Here is a 25,177-nt window from a genome sequence, read left to right as displayed (position 1 = left end):
TGCTGGTGGGGTTATATCTCCCGCCTCCAGCGAATGGACAGTTGTTGTATGATATTATGCACATAGTTTTGGGATTTCACGCACAAGAGGTTCTAGTCTTTGGAGATTTTAATCTGGTGCCCCAGCAGGACCTGGACAGACTCTACCCCATGTCCCGGTCTAGTAGCAGACTCCAGGCTTGGGTGGACACCTTTGCTCTGGCTGATGTCTGGCGTCACTATCATCCCTATGAGCGCGAATTTGTGCCATTCTGCCACCCATCGGGCGCTGTCTGGCATTGACCTGGCCTACGCCTCTCCTGGGGCCTTGCGTTGGTCCAGGTCTGTGCGACACTTGCCCTGTGGGATCTCGGATCATGCTCCGCTCATGCTTTCTTTATCTCTGGTACAGTCCCTAAGCTCTAAATTGTGGCGTCTGTCCAGGTTCTGGGCCATTGCTGTGCGGTTGCAGGAAAGGACTGAGGAAGCGGTCTGTAATTTTTGGCAACATAACGGTGACTCCGCAGGGGGCACTATTGTGTGGGACACATTCAAAGCTACAATTTGGGGCCACTATATTTCCAACATTGCCTCCCTACGCAAGGCAACAGCTAAATCTATTACAGATCTGGAGGGGGAGAGTGGGAGACGGGAGGCGGATTATGTCCGGACAGGGGATGTTGATGCCTATCGAAGATGGCAGGAGATCCTTAGGGAGGTATCCCTCCTCAATGTGACTCAGACTCAGCAGTCTGTTATATTCCAAACAGAGGCTTTTTGAATACGGAAACAAAAATGGTAGGTTGCTGGCATGGTTGGCAAGGGTTCAATCGGCCTCCACGCACCTAGCCAGCATTAGAGACGCCCAGGGCCAAGAACTTACCTCCCAAGTGGATATAAATGGTAGATTTTATGAATTCTTTAAGGGGGTGTATGCATCCCTAACGCATTATTGGGCCGCAGAGCTACAGGGTTATCTGGCAGGAATCCCCTTCCCAGTATTATCCAGGGAACACAGGACGTTGCTGGATGGGGATATTTACTTGGAGAAGATCCAACTGGCGATCGGGGGCCTTCAAAATGGTAAGGCCCCGGGCGCTGATGGCCTGCCCGCCGAATTCTACTCCCAGCAAGATGACCTGGTGGCCCCCAGATTTAAAACACTCCTTGATGGGCTCGGGAGGGAGGACTGCCTCCCGGAGTCTATGGGGGAGGCCATCATTGTTTTAATCCCCAAACCAGGCAAGGATCCCCGGGATTGTGGGTCATATCGTCCTATCTCTCTTTTAAATGTGGATGCCAAATTGCTAGCTAAAATCTTGGCCACCCGATTAAATTCAGTGATTTCTACTTTGGTCCATGCCGATCAGACGGGCTTTATGCCCGGCAAGGGCACAGATATCAACATCAGGCGCCTGTTTCTCAATCTCTCTATCGATCACGAGGTGGTGGGGTCCCGGGCGATTGCCTCTCTCGATGCCAAGAAGGCATTCGATTCCGTGGAATGGGACTTCCTTTGGGGGATACTCCAATGCTTTGGGTTTGGCCCTAAGTTCACGAGATGGGTTAGGTTGCTTTATAGGGCTCCCAGGGCCAGGGTGCGCACGAATACCTGGCTTTCAGAACCTTTCTCTTTGCAGAGGGGCACCAGGCAAGGGTGCCCTCTGTCGCCTGGATTGTTCGCTCTGGCCCTGGAACCCCTGGCTATTCTAATCAGGGAGTCACCTGATATACGGTGCCTCAGGACAGGTACCACAGAAGAAAAGATCTCCCTATATGCCGACGATGCCCTACTCTATTTAACCGATACGGGTCCGTCCCTTTCAGCAGCACTCACAATATTTAATAGGTTCGGATCTTTCTCAGGTATACATATAAATTGGTCCAAATCCATCCTTTCCCATGGATGTCGGAACACCTCCGCCGTCTGGCACTGTGCAGTTGCACTGGGCCACCGAATTTAAATATTTGGGAGTGTGGGTGTCTAGGGACCCCAGTAAGTATTACAGTCTAAACGTGCTTCCTCTCCTCCGCCTCCTGCGAGAGAAATGTCAATCCTGGTCTGGGCTCCCATTGAATTTGTTAGGACGCATTAACATCTTTAAAATGGTGCTTTTGCCCAAATTGAATTATGTATTCCGGAACTGTCCGGGCTGGATTCCGGGATCATTCTTTCGGGAGGCGAACAAACACATAGGTTCCTTTATATGGAATGGCTCTGCCCCTAGGCTGGCTAAGTCTACGTTGCAGTCCCCGACGAGCGTTGGGGGTCTCGCCCTCCCCAACCTGCAGGTCTATTACTGGGCTGCTATGCTAGTTACCGTCTCTTGGTGGTTTGCTGCGCGAAGTTCGAATGTGGCAGTATGTTTGGAGGCGGCTGTATTGGGCTCCATGCAAGACCTGCAGGTCTTGGCCTACAGGGGGTTAAGGGCATATGCGGTTCTCCCGTGTCCCACGAGGGTGTCACTTAGGGTGTGGAGGGTGGTCGGGCGTAGATTTTTGTGGTCGGCATGCTGGTCCCCGGCTCAACCCCTGTGGGTTAATCCGAACTTGCCACAATTTAGGACGGTTCCGGATCCACAGGTATGGGTGAGATTTGGGGTACAAACGCTGGGAGACATCATGCCATCGGGTAGCCTGCTTTCATTTAATCAACTGACAGCCTCTCATGCATTGCCCGGTTGGATGTACTTCAGGTACGCCCAGCTGCGCCATGCAGCCAGAGCCCAGTTCCCTAACCCCCCCCCGACCCTACAGGCCACTTCGCTGGAGGAACTGTTCACGGGAGACTGCCCGACAAAACCGCTCTCCGACGTGTATCGTGTCATATTCCATGTTGCTCTTTCCAAACTGAACTCTTTAGTAGTAAAATGGAAAGCAAATATTTCAGCGTTGGAGAGGGATGACTGGGAGGGATGCTTGGAAAGGGGTTCTAAATTGGTTATATCCGTGGGAGATAAGCTTATCCAAACCAAATTTTTGCACCGGGTATACCACACTCCCGTGTGACTGTCCAGAATCTATCCTGCTAGAGACCCTCATTGTCCCAGATGTAAAACAGAGATTGGGACATATTTTCACATGTTCTGGGAGTGTAGAAAGCTGGCTGGTTTTTGGACCGAGATATTTGACCATTTAAACGCCCGGCTGGAGTTGGGTGTCCCCAGGACTCCTGACCTGGCTCTGTTGGATATATATGCTGATGAACAAACACCCTACCATACTAAACTGTTGATTTCATATCTTCTTTTCTACGCCAAAAAGGAAATTATATGTATTTGGTTTTCACCTTCTCCCCCTAGCGTGGCCCTGTGGGAAAAAAATGTGAATAGTGTCCTGCCATTATATAAATTAACGTACCACAATCGAGGCTGTCCATGGAAGTTCAACAAGATCTGGCTCCCATGGACCTCTGGCTAGGTGCTCATGTTTGATCATGGAGGCCTTCTTCTCCCTCACCTGCTCGGGAGGCTTATGTATGGGTATACCTACTTAATCTGGGCAATGTCTTCTATGATTGATAACATGATGGGAATTCTACTAAGACTGGGTGTTTGCTTGTATGGCACTCTGTATTGTATTATGTAGAAATTTTCTATTTTCTGTATCCGACTGTGATGTGGGCTACTCCCCTGTCTTTTGTTTTACTATTCTGTATACTTGTATTTGACAATAAAGCACTCCTGTTTAAAAAAGCAATGCCGGTGATGTCACCGGCACATGCGCACTGAACTCAATGGATGTGCACCATCCATATAGAGAGCGAGCCACGGCCGTGACTCCTGGGTTACCTGCTGTTACTGCTTTCATTGAAGGTAATACAGAATACTGATCTGGCTTTTTCCATATTGGCTATACAAAGGATTTTTCAGAGCCTGCGTATTGATCTTTCGGGTATCCTATGCCCTAACCTTCTCTCTCTCTGGAATTTATGGACCTGAATAAATGCTATTAACTGTGTAGAATTACTGTCCATCACAGCATGTTAAAGAGGATCTTCATCTTAGAAAGAAAAAATTTTAAATCAGCAGCTACAAATACTGTAACTGTTGACATTAAATAAAATTACACTTACCTGTCCAGGAATCTTCCCTGTCCTCACCAAGTCCAGTTCTTTGGGTCCCCAGCACTGGCATGTTTACTGTGGTTGGCCAGTAGTGACTCCTTGCACATGTGTGCTGCCCTTTGTGACTGGTCCTGTGGCCTTCATGGACCTCTAACATTTCCCAGAAGGCTGTGGGCAAAGAGAGGGGGACTGAACTTTTGCTCTAATTGCATAGACAATCCAAACAGAAGTGGAAGTGGGTACCTGCCCCCCCCCCCCAAAAAAATATAATGTGTCAAATGTGGTAGAGGAGGGGGAGGAGGACATAAAGCAGAACTTCCCCTTTTAGGTGAATACTGTATAATATAATTACACAGTACTGTATTTCCTATGCTATTATGTTTCAGAGTAGACACTCCAATTGCCTATACATTCTATTCTGTTTTAATGATAATTTTCATTATCTTAAAAATAAACTCCAGGAATTGTCTGTACTCGGGGGGGGGGGGGGAAGGATGCTGCTGGTGGCAAGAGCACTCATAATTTCTAAACCCCCGTACACACGGTCGGAGATTCCGGCAACCAAATCCGTCTGATTAATTGTGGAAGAGGTCCGGAAGTGATGTTGCGTACACACGGTCGGACTCAGTTGTCGGAAAATCCGATGGTACGTAACGTGATGACGTTATTTCATTACTACGGGACTACGTTCAGGCTAGTAGCCAATAGCTTTGGTCTAGGAATTTGATCTGAGCATGCGTGGCACTTTGTCCGTCGGAGTATGTCCGATCGGAGCATTTTGTCAGAAAATTTTACCGGCAAGTTGGAAAAAGTTAGTCCGTCGGATATTCCAACGGAAACAGTCTGATGCAGACCACACACAGTCGGAATCTCCGACTGTGTGTACAAAGGCTTACAGGAGAAGCCTAGGAAGCAGACTGCAAAGGCCTTTCCCCCTCATTGCCTTTCAAGAAACAGCATTTTAGTTTTACTCCCTCGGCCTCAGCCTAGAGCCCCCTCCAGCTTGGCTCTCAGTCAATTCTGAAAGTTTGGCACATAATCGGACAAGTCTTCCTTCGCATGAAGACATCGGTTTACCTTTGCGGGTGCTTAGCTTGCAATTCAGATACCTGGGTGCAGGAGATGCTGTTGCATGGCTTCAACTTGGAGTTCAATTCCCTGCCCTTTCCTCAGTTTCTCACTTTCAACAGTCTTGTGTCTCCATACAGACTAGTAGATTTCCATCGTGACCTCTTGGGTCTTCTGAGTCTGGGTGTCACTGTCGCAGATGCTGTTTTCAGCAGTATAGCGTTTAAGTACCAAAGTTTGGCGCCATTCCACTAGCATGCACAATTTTAAAGTGTGACAAGTTCGGCATCTATTTACTCGGCATAACATCATCTTTTATATCCTACCAAAAAAATTGGGTTCTGCATTTTTTTTCTTTTTTGCATTAAAATTCTTATGTATTTATTCCAAAAACCACATTTAAAAGATCTCTGCACAACAGCAACACCCACCATTATATTCTCTAGGGCCTCTGCTTTTATATAGCGCTGTCAATTTACGCAGCACTTTACATATACATTGTACATTCACATCGATCCCTACCCTCAAGAAGCTTACAATCTAAGGTCCCTAACTCACATTCATATACTAGGGCCAATTTAGACAGAAGCCAATTAACCTACCAGCATGTCTTTGGAGTGTGGGAGGAAACCGGAGTACCCAGAGGAAACCCACGCATGCACAGGGAGAACATGCAAACTCCAGGCAGGTAATGTTGTGGTTGGGATTTGAACTGGCGAGATTTTTACCACTAGGGGAGAGTGCTACCTACTACACCACTGTGTGTGTGTGTGTATATATATATGTATGTATATATATATATATATATATATATATATATATATATATATATATATATATACACAGAGCCATAGTAATAACTGTGGGTTATATCGGCATATCAGGTGCTGGACACTGGCACGCCCCTTAAGGCGTGAACTTCCCCCATATAACCCCTCCCATTACTGGGAGTCCTCAGTTTTTTTCGCCAGTGTCTAAGGTGTTGGGCAAGTGTAAGGATGTGTGTACTGAGCTCCACGGGCAGTAATCCTTTGAGAGCCAGCCATCCTGACCGGATCCGTTCTGATGTCTCTGTAATGGACTAAATGAACGGTACCTGGGCCTCGTCATCTGAAGACGCAAGGTTTTGCTTGCGAATGCTTTTAAAGCTGGGCCCTGGGATCCTGTACTTTTTGGTAGTGAGGCCAATAAAACTTTTACTGACAGGGTCTTCTCGCAGGTTTAGGATTGCGGGATTACCTGAGTGTACCCCTGTTCCTGAAGGTTTCCTTTCAATGTCTCGGAGCCTACCGTGAATGGCAAAGATTGGGTTTTTTATCTCTGATAAAGCCCTGCAGCGAGGAAAGGTAGGGGAGATTTTCTGCAAGGAATCTCTCCTTCCATGTATTTATGTTGTCATATCATTACTATGTGTCACTCACCATTCTGATGCTGGAAACAGCAGAAGCTCCACTCTCCTCTCCGTTCAAGCCAGCTCAGACCCTTAGGTATGAAGGCGGGTCTGATCACTTCCTGGGCCCCAGATTGGCGATTTTGATCTATTTGAATGCCAGCCAGCTGCCTCTTTTTCTTTAAAAGAAAAAAAGTTGTTTTTGGGCAAGTCGCGGCCGCTTGCGAACGGAGGTCCCCGCTGCCGCCTGCCATGATGCCGGTGCTCACGCGGAAGATTCGCTTCCCTGTTTGAGACAGGAAGGGGGCATGGCTAAACGGCATCAGATGCGAGCCACACGTGTAGGAAGTAGAGCTCTGTAAGAGAAGCTACTGCCTGGCGGTGGAGGGACAGAGCAGAGTGGTTGCTGGTCAGGTTTGGTGACGCAGGCATTTTCCTTTTGGCAACATATTGTACTGTATAGCTAGGACTAATAGCAGTTATTGTACTGTACTATAGCCTAGCAAGTGAAACATTCTTTTGCTGGTACTGCCTCTGCTTTGTACTGTAAGCTATGAGTGACAAAGGGACCAGGAACCCCTCTAAGGGTTCTAAGGGGTTAATGGTATACAACAAACTAAAAACCCTTCCAAAAGAATGTCTTTCTTCCTCCCCTGAGAGGTAAAAAGAAAAATACGGCAAGTCAGATGAAGCCGTCAAGGGTAGAACACTTCTGTCCCTGTGTATTTCATACAAACAGGTTTTTCTTCTACCATTTAAAAGATTATTGCTATTATGTCTCTCCATAGTAGGACTAAACTCAGGTAGATCTTCCCAAATATTGGAAGATACTTATTTTTCCTCTTCAGAGGATCCTAACAGGGAGGAAGTAGCCGCACAAGTCAGGTGTTTGTCTACTCCCTTACTTAACCCTTTTTTTGCCTCCCGCAGGCTGTTGAGGCATCTACCTCTAATAGGGTTCATTTGAACCTCCTCCACCTATATTCTGAATGGGAACATTTCTATGAAATAAATGGGAGGTTCCAGCTATTAATGCTGCAATCACCTCAGTGAGCAGAGTCTCGCATGTCCAGTGGATAATGCACTAATGTTAAAGGATCCAACAAGTTACGGTTGGATTTTCCTTTTTAAAGACAAGATGTCTTTTGCAGTTCTGGCTGCAATTGGAGTAGCTCAGTCCATTAACCCTTTAACGTCTGTTCCACTATTGTGGTGGAGCACATTTTGAGTCACGCCAATGCATTGGAATGTGGACTCCAAGGGGTTAAGGAACAGGTGTGAGATACCTGAAAGTTCTGCCTGATCAGCAGGCCCGGCAAGGGGCTCGTGTATTTGACGCACCGTGTCTCACAGATGCTGTGAAGGACTCGATCTTTTAAGCCCTATTGGTTAAACTTGGACTAGTTCATGTTTGCAAAGGTCCATGGCTGAGATATTGATCAGCTGAAGCACCAAGTGAAAACCCTTAGCCAGTCTGTGTCCCTTCCTCGGGTACGACTATTTAGAGTGGATAAGTACATCCAAAAGGGATAAAGCTCCCTTTACCAATAAAGGAGGTTTAAACAGATCTCTTTAATCATGCAGCCTCTCCTAATGCCTGGGGTATCTGCCTTTAGGCGGTCTCGACAGGGGCGGCGCCGGGATCTTGGAGCAGAAAGCCCATGAAGCAGAATGCTAAGGCCTTCTCATGAAGGAGCACCCCCACTCGTTTGAGTGAGGGGAAAGGTCCTGTGATTCTCAAGTGATTTCTACGATTTTTTTTTTCCTCTAGGTTACATCTAGAGTTTCAAGAGCCCCGATGGCCCAGTTGGCTTTCGATCTGAGGGTCTTGGGTTCGGGTCCTGTTTGGGTACTGCCTGTGGGGTCCTTGGGGCTGATGATATGGCAGTCTCTATGCAAGAGTGTCCGTCTCCTCAAAGAATGCTCCTAAGGTTCTAGAAAAAAAAATACAGAAAGAAAGAAGTGAAGTGTCTCTTTCTGTTCTTTGGATCAGCCATTATCCCAGTCGGTGATATCCGAGATTCCCTTAGTGGAACAGGGTTTTTTGGCTCAAACCTTTTAAGGTCCCAGAGCCAAGCAGAGAGGTAAGACCCACTCTAGATCTCGGAGATCTGAATCGGCATTTGAGCATCCTATCCTTTCATAATTCGATTGGCTGTGTCCATCCTGCAAGGAGGGGAGTTGCATATCTCCATGTGCCAAAGTTTCCCGCTTACCAAAAATCTGTGGTTTGAAATATAAAATTATTTTTCTCTTATATTCACCGACCAACACAGCTCCTTTATGTAACTAAATGGGTTGTTAGCCCTATCACTGGAGATACTAGGCAAGTTGTAATACAACACTTCAGAAGTTTTAGTTCCGCCTATGGTGCGGTCCCTAGGGCACAACCCCACAGCCTGCTCAGGCAGAACTCAAGTTTTTTCTTGCTTAGTGAAGGAGATAGACCTAGGAACCCAGCGGGCCCATAAGTCCTTGTTTTTTTGATGCAGAAGCTTGGCTTTTTGCGCAAGATGAATGATCCTGTGATCTTCTATCAACAGGCGGCTGGGTGACAGGCTGGTTCACTTATCTTTGTAGTCTGCCCAGTCCGGCTAACAAGCGTGTGCAGGTCGCAGCTAAGGCTCGGCAGGCCACGACATACCTCAGCTCCAGAGGTGGTCGGTGAGCTTTATGCTCCGGGGCGTACATATGACCGGGCTACTGATGTCTGTGTCACAGTATGCCGAGGCCAGTAGTCTTCCCTGTACTGATCTGGAGCTGACTACCATGGAATGTCTCCAAGCTTCAGGACTGGTAAGTACAGCTCTCCCTGCCTGGCAGGGTGGAGCAGCTGGGCATTTCCTGGGAGGTCGATTCCTCACCCCCTCTCTTCTCTCCCCTGTCCCTAACTCCCTCCTTTCCCCCCAAATGGTTGCGGTTGTGGGGATCTCTCCTGTTGAGTATCCCGGTTCTGTGGTGGTGTTTTTTCCATACACTGCTTTTTTTTGTGGGTTTAGTTTCACTAGTTCCCACTTGCCATGGTGGATGAAGTTTTAATGCTTTTTTTCCCACCCCTCGTTTGGCACTGCTTGGGGACGTCCCATTTAGTTAGAGAGGAGCTGTGTCGGCCGGTGAATATAAGAGAAAATAGGATTTTTGTACAAAATCCTTTTCTCTGCAATTCCCCGACCAACACAGCACCCGCCCCTCCTTTTTCTCTTTACGTTTTCCTGCTTGTTGATGTACGGAGTTCTGCCTGAGCAGGCTGTGGGGTTGTGCCCTAGGGACCGCCCCATGGGCGGAACTAAAAGTTCTGAAGTGTTGTATTACAACTTGCCTAGTATCTCCAGTGATAGGGTGTTCTGAAAGATGCTGGCACCTCCTTTAGCCAGGTTAAAGGCTCGAGGCATAGCGGTCCTTGCCTATTAGAAGATCTACTTTGAATAGATCATTCAGTCTCTGGTATAAAACCAGAGTCTGATCTCAGCTGTAGATAGCTGAAATCTCTAGGTTGGATTCTCATCCTAGCAAGATTCTCCTTAAAACCATCAAGGAGGTTACTTGGGGGCTGGTTATAGATACCATACAGAAGAAGGTATTCTTACCCCAGGCGTGAATCCGTTCCATTGTAGGACTAAGTCAACTTATCAGGAAAGGAAAATTATTTCATTTGGGTAGCAGGAGATTTTTAGGGGAAATGGTGGACTCCTTCAAGGCTGTCCCTTACGCGCAGTTTTATTCAAAGACTGCTTCAAGACACCATCCTGTTGGTCTGGAATAAAGAGGATTCAGGCCTTGTTTGTTTCCAATATGCTTGGCTCCCAACATAGGTCAGAGCCTAAATTGGTGGTTGTCCAGCAGGAGGGAAAATCTTTATCCTGCAAGGTGTTGACAACAGATGCCAGCCTTCTAGGCTGGGGAGCATCCCTGGAAGAAGATTCTGTCCAGGGGAGATGGTCCAGGTTAGAGGACCTTGCCTATCAACTTTGGAAGTTTCAGGCAGTACATCTGGCCATAGAATCTTGGTGGTCAGATTTGGATACAGTATACTTTAACCACTTAAGGACCAGGCCTCTTTTTCACTCGGTGTTTACATGCTTAAACATTTTTTTTTGCTCGAAAATTACTTGGAACCCCCAAACATTATATATTGTTTTTTTTTTTTTTCTAACACCCTAGAGAATAAAATGGCGGTCATTGCAATACTTTTTTTCACACCGTATTTGCGCAGCGGTCTTACAAGTGTACTTTTTTTTTGGAAAAAAATTCACTTTTTTGAATAAAAAAATAAGACAACAGTAAAATTAGCCCAATTTTTTTATATTGTGAAAGATAATTTTACGCCGAGTAAATTAATACCCAACATGTCACGCTTCAAAATTGTGCCCACTCGTGGAATGGCATCAAACTTTTACCCTCAAAAATCTCCATAAGCGATATTTAAAAAATTCTACAGATTGCATGTTTTGCGTTACAGAGGAGGTCTATGGCTAGAATTATTGTTCTCGCTCTACCGATCGCAGCGATACCTCACATGTGTGGTTTGACTACCGTTTTCATATGCAGGCGCTACTCACGTACGCATTCGCTTCTGCGCGCGAGCTCATCGGGACGGGGTGTTTTAAAAATGTTTGTGGTTTTTTTCTTATTTATTTTACTTGATTTTATTTATTTTTACACTGTTTAAAAAAAAAAAATGGATCACTTTTATTCCTATTACAAGGAATGTAAACATCCCTTGTAATAGAAAAAAGCATGACAGGTCCTCTTAAATATGAGATCTGGTGTCAAAAAGTCCACAGATCTCATATTTGGACTTAAATTAAATAAAAAAAAAAAAAAAAGTAATTTGAAAAAATGTTCCTTTAAGAGAGTCAAAACGTCACTTCCGCCCTCCTATGGTATAGAGACGAGTGGGGGCCATCTTAGCCTCACTCGTCTCCATATCCAGCAACAAGAAGGACCCGTTTGCCTCCGACGGCTCCGGTAAGCGGCGGAGGGCACCTCTCCCACCCCCGATAACAGTGATCTCAAGCGAACCCGCCGCAGAGACCACCATTATCGTAAACAAGGCCGCCTCCTGTAAAGAAGGATATCTCGGTTGTGGCAGCAGCTGCTGCCGTTACCGAGACATCCCTCTTCAAAGTACCGACGTATATATACAGGATGCGGTCCTTAAGTAGTAAACCACATCAATACTGGGCACTTTCGCCCCCTTTCCTTCCCAGACCATTTTTCAGCTTTCAATGACAATTGCGCGGTCATGTTACGCTGTACCCAAATACATTTTTTTATCATTTTGTTCGCACAAATAGAGCTTTATTTTGGTGGTATTTATTCACGACTCCGTTTTTTATTTCTTGCGATATAAGCGAAAAAAGCACAGAAATTGGGGGAAAAAATTTTTTTTTCTTCTTTCTCCTTTAAAAGAAATCCAATAAAATCTTATTTTGTCATAAATTTAAGCCAAAATGTATTCTGCTACATGTTTTTGGTAAAAAAATTCCATTAAGTGTATAATAATTGGTTTGTGTGATCATGGACATATGTACGCAAATGATCATGTACAGATGTGTGCAGGTGATCATGGACATATGTGTGCAGATAATCATTAGGACATGTGATTTTAGTGGGACATATGTGGGGAGGCAGGTGTTTTTATTTGGGGACGTGTGCTTTACGTTTGTGTTTACACTAGACTGGCAATCAGTGAGTAAAAAGCTGTGAAAAACAGCTCATACTCACTGATCACCAGCCGGCTGCAGTGATCCGCTCTCCTCAGCGACAACTTCCGTATGAGGAGAAAGGGAGCCGATTGCCTAGCAACCAGCTGTTTGTTTACATCACATGATGGCTGTGATTGGACCCGGCCATCATGTGATCAGGAGGGCCAATCCTGCCGATAGGAAGATGCGCCGTGTCCCAGTGACACAAGCGCATCAGGAGTCAGAAGCAGAGAGCCCCCACCCAGCCGTATATGTACATTGGCCGGGTGGGAAGTAGTTAAAATATCAGAGCATGTGTGCTGAAAGAGCAAAGTGTCACTAACCTATGCATGTTCTCAAAAATGTTTTTTTCTCTATTTTTCTCAGGTATTCTACGTTGTCAGGGGGAGAATCGTGCTGAAACTACACAAATCATTCTACACTTTAGAGAGTGGCGACTTCTTTTACATCCCCCCATGTAAGTGACTAAAGAGTTAATAAAGAGAAATCCAAATTATTTTCAGCTAAAGTAACTCAGTGGCTACTTTTTTTTTTTTTTTTCTCTTAAAACCGACCGACCGACACAGCTCCTCTCTGTAACTAAATGGGTTGTTTAGCCTGCCATTAGGAGAACTAGGCAAAATTGTTAAAAAATACACAGAACTTTAATGCTGCCCCAGGGGGGCGGGCCCCGTGCTATCAACCCTTACCACTGCTCCTAGCAGCTTCAGTTTTTTTTTGCCTAGTAAGGAGAATGACCTAGGAACCCTGCGGGCCCTTTTGGTCCATGTTTTTGCTGCAGGTTTTTATGTTTTTTGCGCAAGATGAAAGATCCTGGGATCTTCTATCCACTGCCGGCTGGGTGGCAGGCTGGTTAATGATTATCCTTGTAGTCTCCCCAGTCCGGCCATCGAGCGTGTGCAGGCCGCAGCTAAGGCTCGGCAGGCCACGACATGCCTCAGCTCCAGAGGTGGTCGATGAGCTTCAATGCTCCAGGGTGTGCATATGACTGGGCTACTGATGTCTGGATCACAGTATACCGGGCCAACAGCTACCCTGTAACTCCGCAGGAGTAGGTCTGTGATGGAATGTCCCCCAGCTCTTCAGGACTGGTAAGTACGGCTCTCCCTGCTTCAGTGGGGTGAGCAGCTGGGCATTCCCTGGGGGGTCGATTCGGGGGCCACATCACCTCATCTTCTCTCCTTAGTCTCTATCTCCCCTCTGAGGGGGGTGGCTGCATGCGCTGCGGTCGGTGTGTGTGTGGGGGATTCGCTGGGTCTCACCTGTGGGGCGGGGTGCGGCTAGCGTTGGTCCTGGTCCCGGTCTGGGGGGTCCCAAAAAGTGTCTGTGGAGGTGTTCTGGCTGTAGGCAGGCAGCATTGTTCTGGGTTTGTCCTGTCACCGCATGGTGCTGTCCGGCGGCCATCTTGACTTTGGGAAAGGCAGGTTTTCCTTGTGAGCCTCAGCAGCCATCTTCTATGGGTTTCTCCTATTAGTTGCATTGGTGACCATTTTCCTGAAGCCCGAGCGCTCTTTTCACCGCAGTTCTCTTGTGACAGCTTTACATGTGCTCTCACAGTTTCCTGTGTCCACTGTGTGTACAGGACGCTGGATGGCTCTTTGCTGAACGCTGAAGCAAGCTCTGCAGAACGTTTCACCCCTATTATAGACGGCTGCTGCCAACACAGTTTTCTCCACTCTGCATGTGGGTAACCTCCTAGGGACTACAGGCACGGCTAGTGGCATTCACAGAACACCCCAGGGTGGTGAGTCTGGCGCTAAGTACCCGTCCCCCCCACACGGCGGCAGCAGGAGGGTGGGACCTTCACTGTCCTAAGTCCCCTTGCAGGTGGCAGACAGGCTAGGGTGTCAGCATGGCTTCAGAAACTGGTGTTTCTTCCCCCGAAATCCAGGCTATAGCAACCAGGTCACCTGCAGATAGTGCGGTGCGCATGGACACCCTGACGGCGGTCCTTAACGCTTTTGTTGCTAAGATAGAGGCGGCACGTGGAAGGAAGGATGCACACAAGAGGCCCCTGCCCCCCCCCCGTCCTCTGGGGAAGAGCTCTGATGCAGACTTTGGCCCTGCTGCAGCTGGTGACCCCAGCTCTGACCTATCAGACGAGGCTGACTAGGACCGTTGGGACAGGGAGGATGGTTCCGGGTCTGGGCACGACAAAGCCCTTGTTGGAGCGCTTATCACAGCTATGCGTGATACCCTGAAGATTCAGGAGCCAGCAGATCCCTCTGCTGATGTACCGGTCCCTTTTGGGTCCCACAAGCCAGCACGTTCATCTAAGGTGTTCCTGTATTTGACTTATTGTGACAAATTAATCTACAGGGAATGGGGTCGCCCGCAACGGACCTTTTTGGTCCCCAAAAACTTGGCGGTGCTTTACCCCTTTGAGGAAAGCCTTCTCAAAAAATGGTCGGCTCCTCCGGTCGTGGACCCCCCAGTATCCAGGTTAAATAAAGTAACCACTATCCCGGTTGAGGGGACTCCTGCATTCAAGGATCCCACAGACAGGAAGGCCGAGGCAGTTGAACCTAAAGAAGTCGGTGGTTGTACCAACTCAGCGTCTGGAGTAACTGGAGTTACTGTTGCACTCCAGGGAAGCAAGGGTTTTTCTCCCCTCAGACAAATTGCTGACTCTCAGGTCTGCTGTCAATCTACTGATGAACCGCAAGTGGTCGTCGCTCCGCTTTTGCATGCGAGTGCTGGGACTCATGGTGGCCTCCTTCGAGGCAGTACCTTATGCCCAGTTCCACACCACAGTCCTGCAGAAGGAGATATTGACGAAATGGGACAATTCTCCATTGTCCCTGAATCGGCAGATCCAGGTGAGCCAACCAGTCAGGGACTCCCTCATCTGGTGGTTGAGGTCCCCGGTTCCCCATGCCACGCTACTATACTGTTACATAGCTAGTAAGGTTGAATAAAGACACCAGTCCATCCAGTTCAACCTGAGTGAGTGTCCACAATTGTCCCTATCCTTGTACATTGCACACTCACATCGATCCCTACCCTCAAGGAGCCCACAATCCAAGGTCCCCATTCATATACTAGGGTCAATTTTGGACAGAAGCCAATTAACCTACCTGCATGTCTTTGGAGTGTGGGAGAAAACCGAAGTACCCGGAGGAAACCCACGCAGGCACAGGGTAGAACATGCAAACTCCAGACAGGTAGTGTCATGGTTGGGATTTGAACCAGCGACCCTTACTGCTAGGTGAGAGTGCTAACCACTACACCACTGTGCCGCCCTAAAAGGTCCCCGGTGATTCTGTCTGGAAAATAGTTCCTTCCTTTTAACTGGACGGTGACCACTAGGGACGCCAGTCTGTCCGGCTGGGGTGGGGTGATGGGGATTCAGTTGGCTCAGGGCCTCTGGTCGCGGGAGGAATCCAAGTTGCTGATCAATCTGCTCTAATTGAGAGCGATCAGGCTGTGCCTCCACACTTCGTCGATGAATCTTCAAGGGCGTCCGATCGGGAGGTCGTTTACATAGTTCGTGGGCAGAGCGACACGTTCCGGCCCTGTTAGCCATTTACATCCCAGGGGTGGAAAATTGTCAGGCGGACTGAGTCGTCAGATGCTGGACCCGGGAGAATGGGCGTTGCATCCGGAGATATTCCAGCTGGTGTGCCTGAAATGGGGAACACCAGATGTGGATCTATTGGCCTCCCGTCTCAATCGGCAGGTGCTGAGATTCGTGTCCAGGACAAGAGATCCGTGGGCAGTCGCGTCAGATGCGCTGGTGGCTCCGTGGGATCAGTACCAGCTGATCTACGCCTTTCGTCCACTGAAACTGTTGCCACGTCTGCTTCGCAGGGGAAGCCAAGGAGATTCCAGTAATCCTGGTTGCCCCAGATTGGCCTCAGCGGCCCTGGTACACAGACCTGGTGCGTCTAGTGGCAGACGCTCCCTGGCGACTGCCACTGAGGGAGGACCTCCTATCTCAAGGTCCAATATTTCACCCTGCTTTACCATCGCTGGCTTTAACGGCATGGCTATTGAGAGCCAGGTGCTGAGGAACCGGGGTCTGTCAGATTCAGTGATTCCAACTATTCTGAGGGAGCAGAAATCTTCACGGAAGCTTTACCATCGTACCTGGAAGGCCTACATCTTCATGTGTGAGGAGAAAGGGTGGCATCCGCGCTCCTTTTCTATATCCAGGATCCTGCTGTTTCTTCAGCATGGAATGGACCAGAAATTGGCATTGAGCACCATCAAAGGGGCAAATTTCAGCCCTGGCTGTCTTTTTTCAGCAACCCCTAGCATCCCACTCATTAGTGAGTACCTTTGTTCAGGGGGTACGACATGTAGTCCCTCCGGAGCGTCCTTCGTTACCCCCATGGGATTTGAACCTGGTGTTGGCGCTTCAGAAGCCGCCGTTTGAGAATATCAGGGAGATTCTCCAGTTGACCCTTTCACAGAAGGTGGTTTTTCTAGTGGCCATCACATCAGCCACGAGGGTTTCGGAATTGGCGGCCTTGTCCTGCAAGTCGCCTTATCTGGTCGTCCACAGAGATAAGGTGTTGTTGCGTCCGCAACTGTCCTTTCTACCAAAGGTGGTTTTGGCTTTTCATATCAATGAGGACATTGTATTACTATTGTTGTGTAAGCCGAAGCATCCCAAGGAGGTGGCCCTTCACGCTTTCGATGTGGTTAGTGCTCTGAAGGTGTACTTGTCTGCCACAGCTCCCTTTCGGAAGTCAGGCTCACTGTTTGTTTCGGTGCCTAAGAAAGGCATGGCGTTCTCGTCGGCCACCATTTCCAGGTGGATCAGACAGATTGTAGTCCAAGCCTACGCCTTGAAGGGGCAGGTGCCCCCCTTTCCAGTCATGGCCCACTCTAAAAGAGCAATCGGAACATCTTGGGCCTTCCGACACCAAGTGTCTGTCACTCAGGTGTGTAAGGTGGCGACCTGGTCGTCTGTCCATACGTTTACCAAGTTCTACAAGGTAGACGTCAGTGCATCGGCTGATGCTCATTTTGGCCGCTAAGTTTTGCAGGTGGCCTTGTAGTTGCAATCGATTTTTTTTTTCCTGGTTTTTCGATAAAAACGCAGTACTGTTTTGTTAATGCACTGTTGCATTACTTCCGCAATGTTGCGGTCTTGGGGATCACTCCTGTTGGCGATATCCGGTTATATGGTGCTGTTTTTCCACACACTGCTGTTTTTTTGTGGGTTTAGTTTCCCTAGTTCCCACTTGCCATGGTGGATGAGGTTTTTATGCTGTTTTTTTCCCACCCCTCGTTTGGCACTGCTTGGGGATGTCCCATTTAGTTACAGAGAGGAGCTGTGTCGGTCGGTGCATATAAGAGAAAATAGGATTTTTGTACTGACCGTAAAATCCTTTTCTCTGTCATTCACCGACCGACACAGCACCCACCCCTCCTTTTCTCTACGTTATACTGCTTGTTGACGTCCTGAATCTGCTGGGAGCAGTGGGGAGGGTTGATAGCACAGGGTCCACCCCCCTGGGGAGGGACTGAAAGTTCTGTGTATTGTGTAACAATTTTGCCTAGTTCTCCTAATGGCAGGCTAAACAACCCAATTAGTTACAGAGAGGAGCTGTGTCGGTCGTTGAATTACAGAGAAAAGGATTTTACAGTGAGTACAAAAATACAATTTTTTTTAACAAGGCTTTACGTTAAATATGTTAATTCTAACCCTCCCTGTTCCATCACTTCTCTATTCAATTACTACACTTGTTTCGCCAGCTCATATAGGACATGTTTATTGATTGGTGGTCCATTTAAATGACAGCAGCCTTGTTTTTATTAGTTTTTATGTGGTGTTCTAGTAAAAATTACTATTTTATGCATTTTTTATTTGATGCCTAAAAAAATACTATTTCTTTTTTTCCAATTGCTTTAAAAATGACATTCATATGGGACGTGACACCCTGGCCTACCTGAGACGCTATTATATAAAGGTATAGCAGCAAAATCTGGGTCCCCTAGCCACTCGTTGGGATTCGGATTTTTAAAATACCTGTCTGCCTATCCAGTAGGCAAACTAAAACTTCCACCCTGCGCCCCATAGAAGAGAGGGAGTAGCATGGCAGCTTGAGTTTGCCTGCGGGGATCGGAATGCAAAGGGATCCCATTTGGTGAGCTGTTCCCTCTGCAGCTAAAGGGGGAGAAGTTGGGGGTGGTAAACACAGCTTAACCTTGTAGTTTTACTGCCCCTCCAACCTGACATGTGAACAAGCCCTTGGTTCACATCTGTGTGGCTGGGTGCTGCGTGTAGGGAAGCCCATTCATTCCAATGGGCTTCCCTACCCACAAAAATGCAGGGAAAGAAGTCCCCAATCTTTTTTTATTTTTATTGAACTGCACCAAAAGCACCCTACGTTTCCCAATGTGTGTAATTCTTAATGGTACCCCTAAAGAGCAGAGGCAAGAGAATTCTTGCTTGGCAGTGTATTAGTGCTTGAACAAACACACAGACAGAATTTTAATGGTTCAATGGTCGGCCCTCGTGTGTGTTCACTTCATCAAATCTGGCCCTCTTTTAAAAAAGTTTGGACACCCCTGGTATACACACTCACACCTTTCTCCTTGCCCCGACCGTTGCCTATGTTATAAAATACAGCAGGGAGCAGCCAAAAGTGATCATCATTATCATCATGATGATCAAACAGTACAGATGCTTTGATCCACAGAACTTGTTTTGTGTCATTATTGTGATGATGATCATTGAAGGAAGGACAGTGAAATGCATCCTTAAGCTGGCCATAGATCACATTTTGAATGGTTCAGCAGGGACCACCTGCAATTGGAAACATCTATAGGCAGGCTGATTGTACCTTTGCTTGTTTATATACTACCCTAGCCTGTCTGTATACTTCCCTAGCCTGTCCGTATACCTGTGGACCATGGCTGGCGTGAGGCAGCGAGCCAGTGGCGCCACTATCTATCTTTAAGCCGCATCTAGAGGCACAGATGCAGGCCTGCAGACCACGCCTGAACAATCAGGTGGAGAGAGGCGCCACAAAAATCTCCACCCCCGTCACTGTAGGCAGGGGTGGAGTTGGGTGGAGCCAAGGAGGTGTCAAAAATTAGGTTTTGCCTAGGGTGTCAAAAATCCTTGCACCAACCCTGGTTGCACTGTCCATGAGTACGTAGACAATTCTAGTTTTTCCTTCCCGCAGGTTTGATGAATAGTATCTATGCTAACATAAGCAGACACTTCTTTAGAGAACTTTCTAGGAATTGTGGTTTAGGTAATAATGGAAATTCATTTATAAAAACCAGTTTTGCCAGTTGTTTATAAGCATTCAATGAAAATAACGATGTGCGTTTTCTGTTTTATTCAGGTAACACATATCATATCCAAAACTTTGGCACTGAAGACGTGGAGCTTGTTTTCACACAGCTCAAGACTACAGCTAAATGAAAAACTGATTTCACCCTTAAAGGGAACAATAGGATGTTTTTGTTTTTTTACAGTTACATGCCACATCATAACACCAAAATAGTTGTGCTTCTGAAGTTTACTAAATTTGACGAGAAAGATACTCTGCTCTAATTGCCCACATACCTTTTTGGGGTGAATTGGGCAGTCGATAAGAAAGCCCATTCTTATATACCTACTCAAGGTGACTGCTGCAGGGGCTTATGAGAGCTCTAGAGTTATGATGGTATTTAGAATTTCTCAGCAAATAGGAAAATCAGACTCTGCAGCCATTCAGCTGATTGCACAGTTGAAAAACACGTAAACTATTTTGCACATTGCGCAGTCGGGCAGGTGATATGCATGTTACTTGTTAAGCTTTGTTATATCTTGTGTAATATGTCTGCGAATTGGGCAATTAATCTTCAGTTGGCAATGCTGTATTGCTGCTTGATAAACAGGTAGGTGGCACAGGGAGATTCAAAGTTAAGCTTGTGTTAATAGTTGAAGTTGATCTGTATTTAAAAAAAAAAAAAAAATCTCTCTGCTGTGCACCCACATTTGCCACCTTGGTTACCCTCCATTACTCCAAATACCATCAGTGTTTGTGAAAAAATTGACATTGTATGAAAGTCAATTTGTGTGCTATGCTATGTGCACCCAAGGCATGGCATTTGGGCTTGGCCACTGGCCCTATAAGCGCCAAGCTCTGCATTGGGGGGGGCATGCATCCTGTACCTGAAAGTACCGGAATTGTAAGCTGGGTATGGTTGGCGGTTGGAGCAGTAAGTATAGCACTAGTAAATGCATGTTGAAAAATGGGAGGGAATGTTTATGTAACTTATATATGCTTTTAGTTGCCTGATGTTTAGCTTATTTGCAAGAAAATACAGAAACCATGCCAAAATATTTTATTGCTTTTTGTGTTTTTTTGAGATTGCAAACCATATTCTCTCAAGGTTCAAATCTTAATAAGTGTGTCACTTATTGCAGGACAAACTGTACAGAATTTAAATCCTGAAAAATTGACCTGAAGTTGCGTTTAACTAATTGCGCCTAAGCAGTAAATGGTCTCCTGCAAGATCACTCTGGTTGTAAAGGGTGGATTTGCTAGCCACATAGTGAGAACATGGCCTTGCAACCAGGATTATAGGGATTGGAGGGATACCAATAGATGGAAACCAGAAAAAGCATATTGGATTGTTTGCAACATGCATAGTTTGGCATTACTTTCTTCACAACTAGCTCAGTAACAGAGAAAACTGGTCCCTTCTAGAGCTGGATCAGTCCACAGGGTTAGAAATGATGCCCTCTGCCAAAGGCTACAAAGGACCACCTACATTGTCATACTATTTGTATAATAGGTGGGGTGTAAAATGCACAGTTGCATTATTTTGTTCCAATTATGTCTTCTATTGTATACATAAATATTTAACCGTATCTGGCAAAATGGTAAATGACCTATAGTGAAAACCAGTTTGAGCACCTTCTTATACAAAAACTTGAAGGAACCATAAAAAAAGATCTGTGGAGTCCACATTTGTTGTATCTCGGTAAACTATAAACAGCTAGCGTGTGCTGTTCTAACAGTCTTTACTGAAATTTAAGTTTTGGAAGTAAATGGAAGAAGTTCACAGTTGTAAAAAACAAAACAAAAAAAAAAACACACCTGCCGACTCTAGGCACCTTACCTAATCTACCGCAAAACCATCTTCTAGCATCTCTGTTAAAGTTTGTATGTATACAATCTCCTTTAGTTTTACCAAATTAAGCTTACTACATAGTTTTTGGTAAATATGAAGGAAATTGTAAAATTTGATTGTATAGGGCATGGTCTCTTAAGTTTATAGGGACATACTAAAGAGTAGCAACCAGCACTGAAATAATATACAGACCAGAGCAAAAAAAAAAGAAAAAACTGCCATCACTGTGCAAAACAAAGCTAAATAAGTTGTCTGGTTTTAATTAGGTTTGGGGGCAAGGTGGGGGTGTTTTTTTTGTAGGAATGTAAACTTGTCCTTTAAGAAACTGTTAATATTGTACATGTTTTGAGTTTTAATTCTGTATCTGGACCTGTTAAATTTTTTCATGTTGGTGTAGTTGTATTTAAAAGTTACTCACGTTGGTGTAGTTGTACTTAAATTTTACTTGTGTTTGTAGATTGGAACGGTAATGTAGTATTTTCAGCATTGCATTCTAAATCTATGTAAATTAAACACAGTTTTGCAACTTTGTGTAATTTTGTTTTATTTTGTTAATTTGTGTTAACAGTATTGCTTCTCAATGAGTGCCCTAGTTTTACTGTATATACACCAGCTACATGTAAGTACATGCTATTACGTAAGGTCCAGCTGCATAGGGCACTTATGTTTACATTTCCAGCATTCACCTAACTTGGAAAGCTAAGGGTTGCAGCAGCATTTCCAACATATACAATGGATATAAAAAGTATACAAACCCCTATTAAAACGTCAGATTTCTGTGATGTAAAAAAATGAGACCAAGATAAATAATTTCAGAACTTTTTCCCACCTTTAATGTGACCTATAAACTGTACAACTCAATAAAAAAAAATGTTTTTTGGGGGGTGGGGGGGAGTAAAAACTAAAATGTGGTTGCATAAGTGTGCACACCCTCTTATAACTGGGGAGGTAGCTGTGTTGAGAATTAAGCAATAACATTAAAACTCATGTTAAATAGGAGTCAGTACGCACCTGCCATAATCAGTGCCTCTGATTACTCCAAATTAAGTTCAGTTGTTCTAGTAGGTCTTTCCTGACATTTTCTTAGTCGCATCCTACAGCAAAAGCCATTGTCCGTAGAGAGCTTCCAAAGCATCAGAGGGATCTCATTATTAAAAGGTCAGAAGGGTACAAAATAAATTCCAAGGCATTAGATATGCCATGGAACACAGTAAAGACAGTAATCATCAAGTTGAGAAAATATGGCACAACAGTGACATTATCAAGAACTGGATGTCCCTCCAAAATTGATCAAAAGACGAGAAGAAAACTGAGGCCTACAGCAACATTAAAGGAGCTGCAGGAATATCTTGGCAAGTACTGGCTGTGTGTAGGGCAGAAAAAAACGAATCAATTAATCGACAACTAATCTATTATGAAAATAGTTGTCAACTATTTTCATAGTATGCAGCTTGCTATTGAGGCACTCTGAAGGCAGTAGGAGGACCCCAGAAAAGGAGAATTAGGGCTGCTCTGTGCAAACGTTCTTAAAATATATATATATATATATATTTTTTTAAGGAAGACATTGTTTTTGTATGGCCAGCATAAGTGACAGCAGGCGTAGGTAGCTTTTATCAAGCCAAATGCCTATGACAAGGGAGTCTGTCATACATTGTATATATTACACTTCTGTCTAAAAATCGACAAAACTGTCTTTAATTTTTTTTTCTTTAAATAAAAAAATTGCTCTCTGAGTCTGATCATTACCAGATTCAACTCTAATAGTATGTACAGTATATCTCTTCTATCTGTTATTAAGATTTAATACTGCATATAGCTATTTAAGAAGAAATTGCCTTTTATTTTAAACTTTACATATTAACTAATTTATACACAACACTTTTTTTTTTAAGGTTATTATCCGATTAATCGAAAGAATCGGCCAACTAATCGATTATTAAAATAATTGTTAGTTGCAGCCCTAGCTGTGTGGTACATGTGACAACAGTCTCCCATATTCTTCATATGTCTGGGCTATGTGATAGAGTGGCAAGACGGAAGCCTTTTTTTGAGCAAAAACATCCAAGCTTGGCTAAATTTTACAAAAACACATCTGAAGTCTCCCAAAAGCATGTGGGAAAATGTATTATGGACTGATGAAACCAAGGTTTAACTTTTTGGCCATAATTCCAAAAGATATGTTTGCCGCAAAAATACTGCACATCACCAGAAGAACACCATACCCACAGTGAAGCATGATAGTGGCAGCATCATGCTTTGGGGCTGTTTTCGTTCAGCTAGAACAGGGGCCTTAGTCAAGGTAGAGGGAATTATGAACAGTTTCAAATATTAGTCTATATTGGCACAAAACCTTCAGGCTTCTGCTAGAATGCTGAACATAAAGAGGAACTTCATCTTTCAGCATGACAACGACCCAAAGCTTACATCCAAATCAACAAAGGAATAGCTTCACCAGAAGAAGATTTAAAGTTTTTGAAATGCCCAGACCTGAATCCGATTGAAAAGATGTGGGGTGCTCTGAAGAGGGCTGTGCACAGATGTCCTCACTGAAAGATTTGGAGTGTTTTTGCAAAGAAGAGTGGGAAATTATTGCCAAGTAAAGATGTGCCATGCTGACAGACTCATACCCAAAAAGGGCTGTAATAAAATCAAAAGGTGCTTCAACAAAGTATTACTTTAAGGGTGTGCATACTTAGTGAGGGGACAAAAGTATTTCACCCCCTGCTGATTTTGTATGTTTGCCCGCTGAAAAAGAAATGATCAGTCTATAATTTTAATGGTAGGTTTATTTTAACAGTAAGACAGAATAACAACCAAAAAATCCAGAAAAATGCTTTTCAAAAATGTTATCAATTGATTTGTGTTTTAATGTGTGAAATAAGTATTTGATCCCTTCGCAAAACATGCTTTGGTACTTGGTGGCCAAACCCTTGTTGGCAATCACAGAGGTCAGACGTTTCTTGCAGTTGGCCACCAGGTTTGCACACATCTCAGAGTTTTGCCGATTCACATATTTCTCTATCATTCATTGACTGAGACAGCAGCTCACCTTGACCTTAGGGTTGTATCGCCCCTTTAGGAGAGGACTAGGCAGAAAGTGTTAAAACAGCAACACTTGCACAGTACCGCCCAGGGGGAGGTCCTTCTGGCTATAACCCCTCACACTGCATCCAGCAGCTCAGTTTTTTTCTGCCTAGTGTAGGAGTAGGGCCTGGCTCCCAGTGGGACCATTGGTCCTGGGAATTTTTTCCTTTTTTCTGCATTTTTGATTCCTGTGATCTACAATCAACAGCCGGACTGGGTGACAGGCTGGATAATATAGATCCTTGTAGTCTCTCCAGCCTTGCCATCGAGCGTGAGCAGACCCTAGCTATGCGCTGGGTCGGCAACATCAAGCCCCGTCTATTCCAGGTGTGGCCGGTGAGCTATATGCTCCAGCGCACACATATGACGGGGCTACTGCTGTCTGTGTCACAGTGTGCAGTGGCCGACAGCCACCCCGGACTGCTCAGGTCATGGGTCTGTCTGTGGAATGTGTCCAGCAGTCCCTGCTGGAGGGGTAAGTATGGTTCCACCTGTCTCAGCAGGATGGAGCAGCTGGGCATTCCCTGGGAGGACGACTATGGGGTCTCTCACTTTCTTCTCTCCCTGTCCCTTCCCTCCTTCCCATGCTATGGGCCGCTGTGTGACTGGGCACATGGTGGTGCAGCGCACGTACCTGGCCGGGGTCCTGGGAGGAGGTTGCATTGGAGGTCCGCTTGCCCTCTTCCCTGTTTCTGTGCCACGGTGAGGTGTTTGTGCTGTGTGTGACGTGGGGAGGCCACCACGTGCTCCGCGGCCATTTACCTGGGGCTGCGGCCATTTTTTTGTAGCCACA

At 45.7% G+C, this 25,177-nt stretch overlaps 1 protein-coding gene across 4 annotated transcripts in view; it reads left to right on the top strand.

Annotated features, from left to right (window-relative positions):
• CENPC (centromere protein C) overlaps nucleotides 1-21,823 on the top strand; it is a 522,895-nt gene extending 501,072 nt beyond the window's left edge. For all 4 annotated transcript variants that reach the window (XM_077476133.1, XM_077476132.1, XM_077476131.1 and 1 more), the window contains 2 exons: nucleotides 12,577-12,667; nucleotides 19,518-21,823. In XM_077476133.1, the coding sequence (XP_077332259.1) occupies nucleotides 12,577-12,667; nucleotides 19,518-19,597 (171 nt within the window). In that variant the 3' untranslated portion in view covers nucleotides 19,598-21,823. The remainder of the gene's footprint in view (nucleotides 1-12,576; nucleotides 12,668-19,517) is intronic.
• The last annotated feature ends 3,354 nt before the right edge of the window (nucleotides 21,824-25,177 follow it).

Source organism: Lithobates pipiens, unplaced genomic scaffold (assembly GCF_037356315.1).
Source record: "Lithobates pipiens isolate NorthernLeopardFrog02 unplaced genomic scaffold, aLitPip1_a1.2 Scaffold_13, whole genome shotgun sequence".
In the NCBI taxonomy this organism is placed as follows: Eukaryota; Metazoa; Chordata; class Amphibia; order Anura; family Ranidae; genus Lithobates; species Lithobates pipiens.
This window is presented reverse-complemented; position numbering and strand designations above follow the sequence as displayed.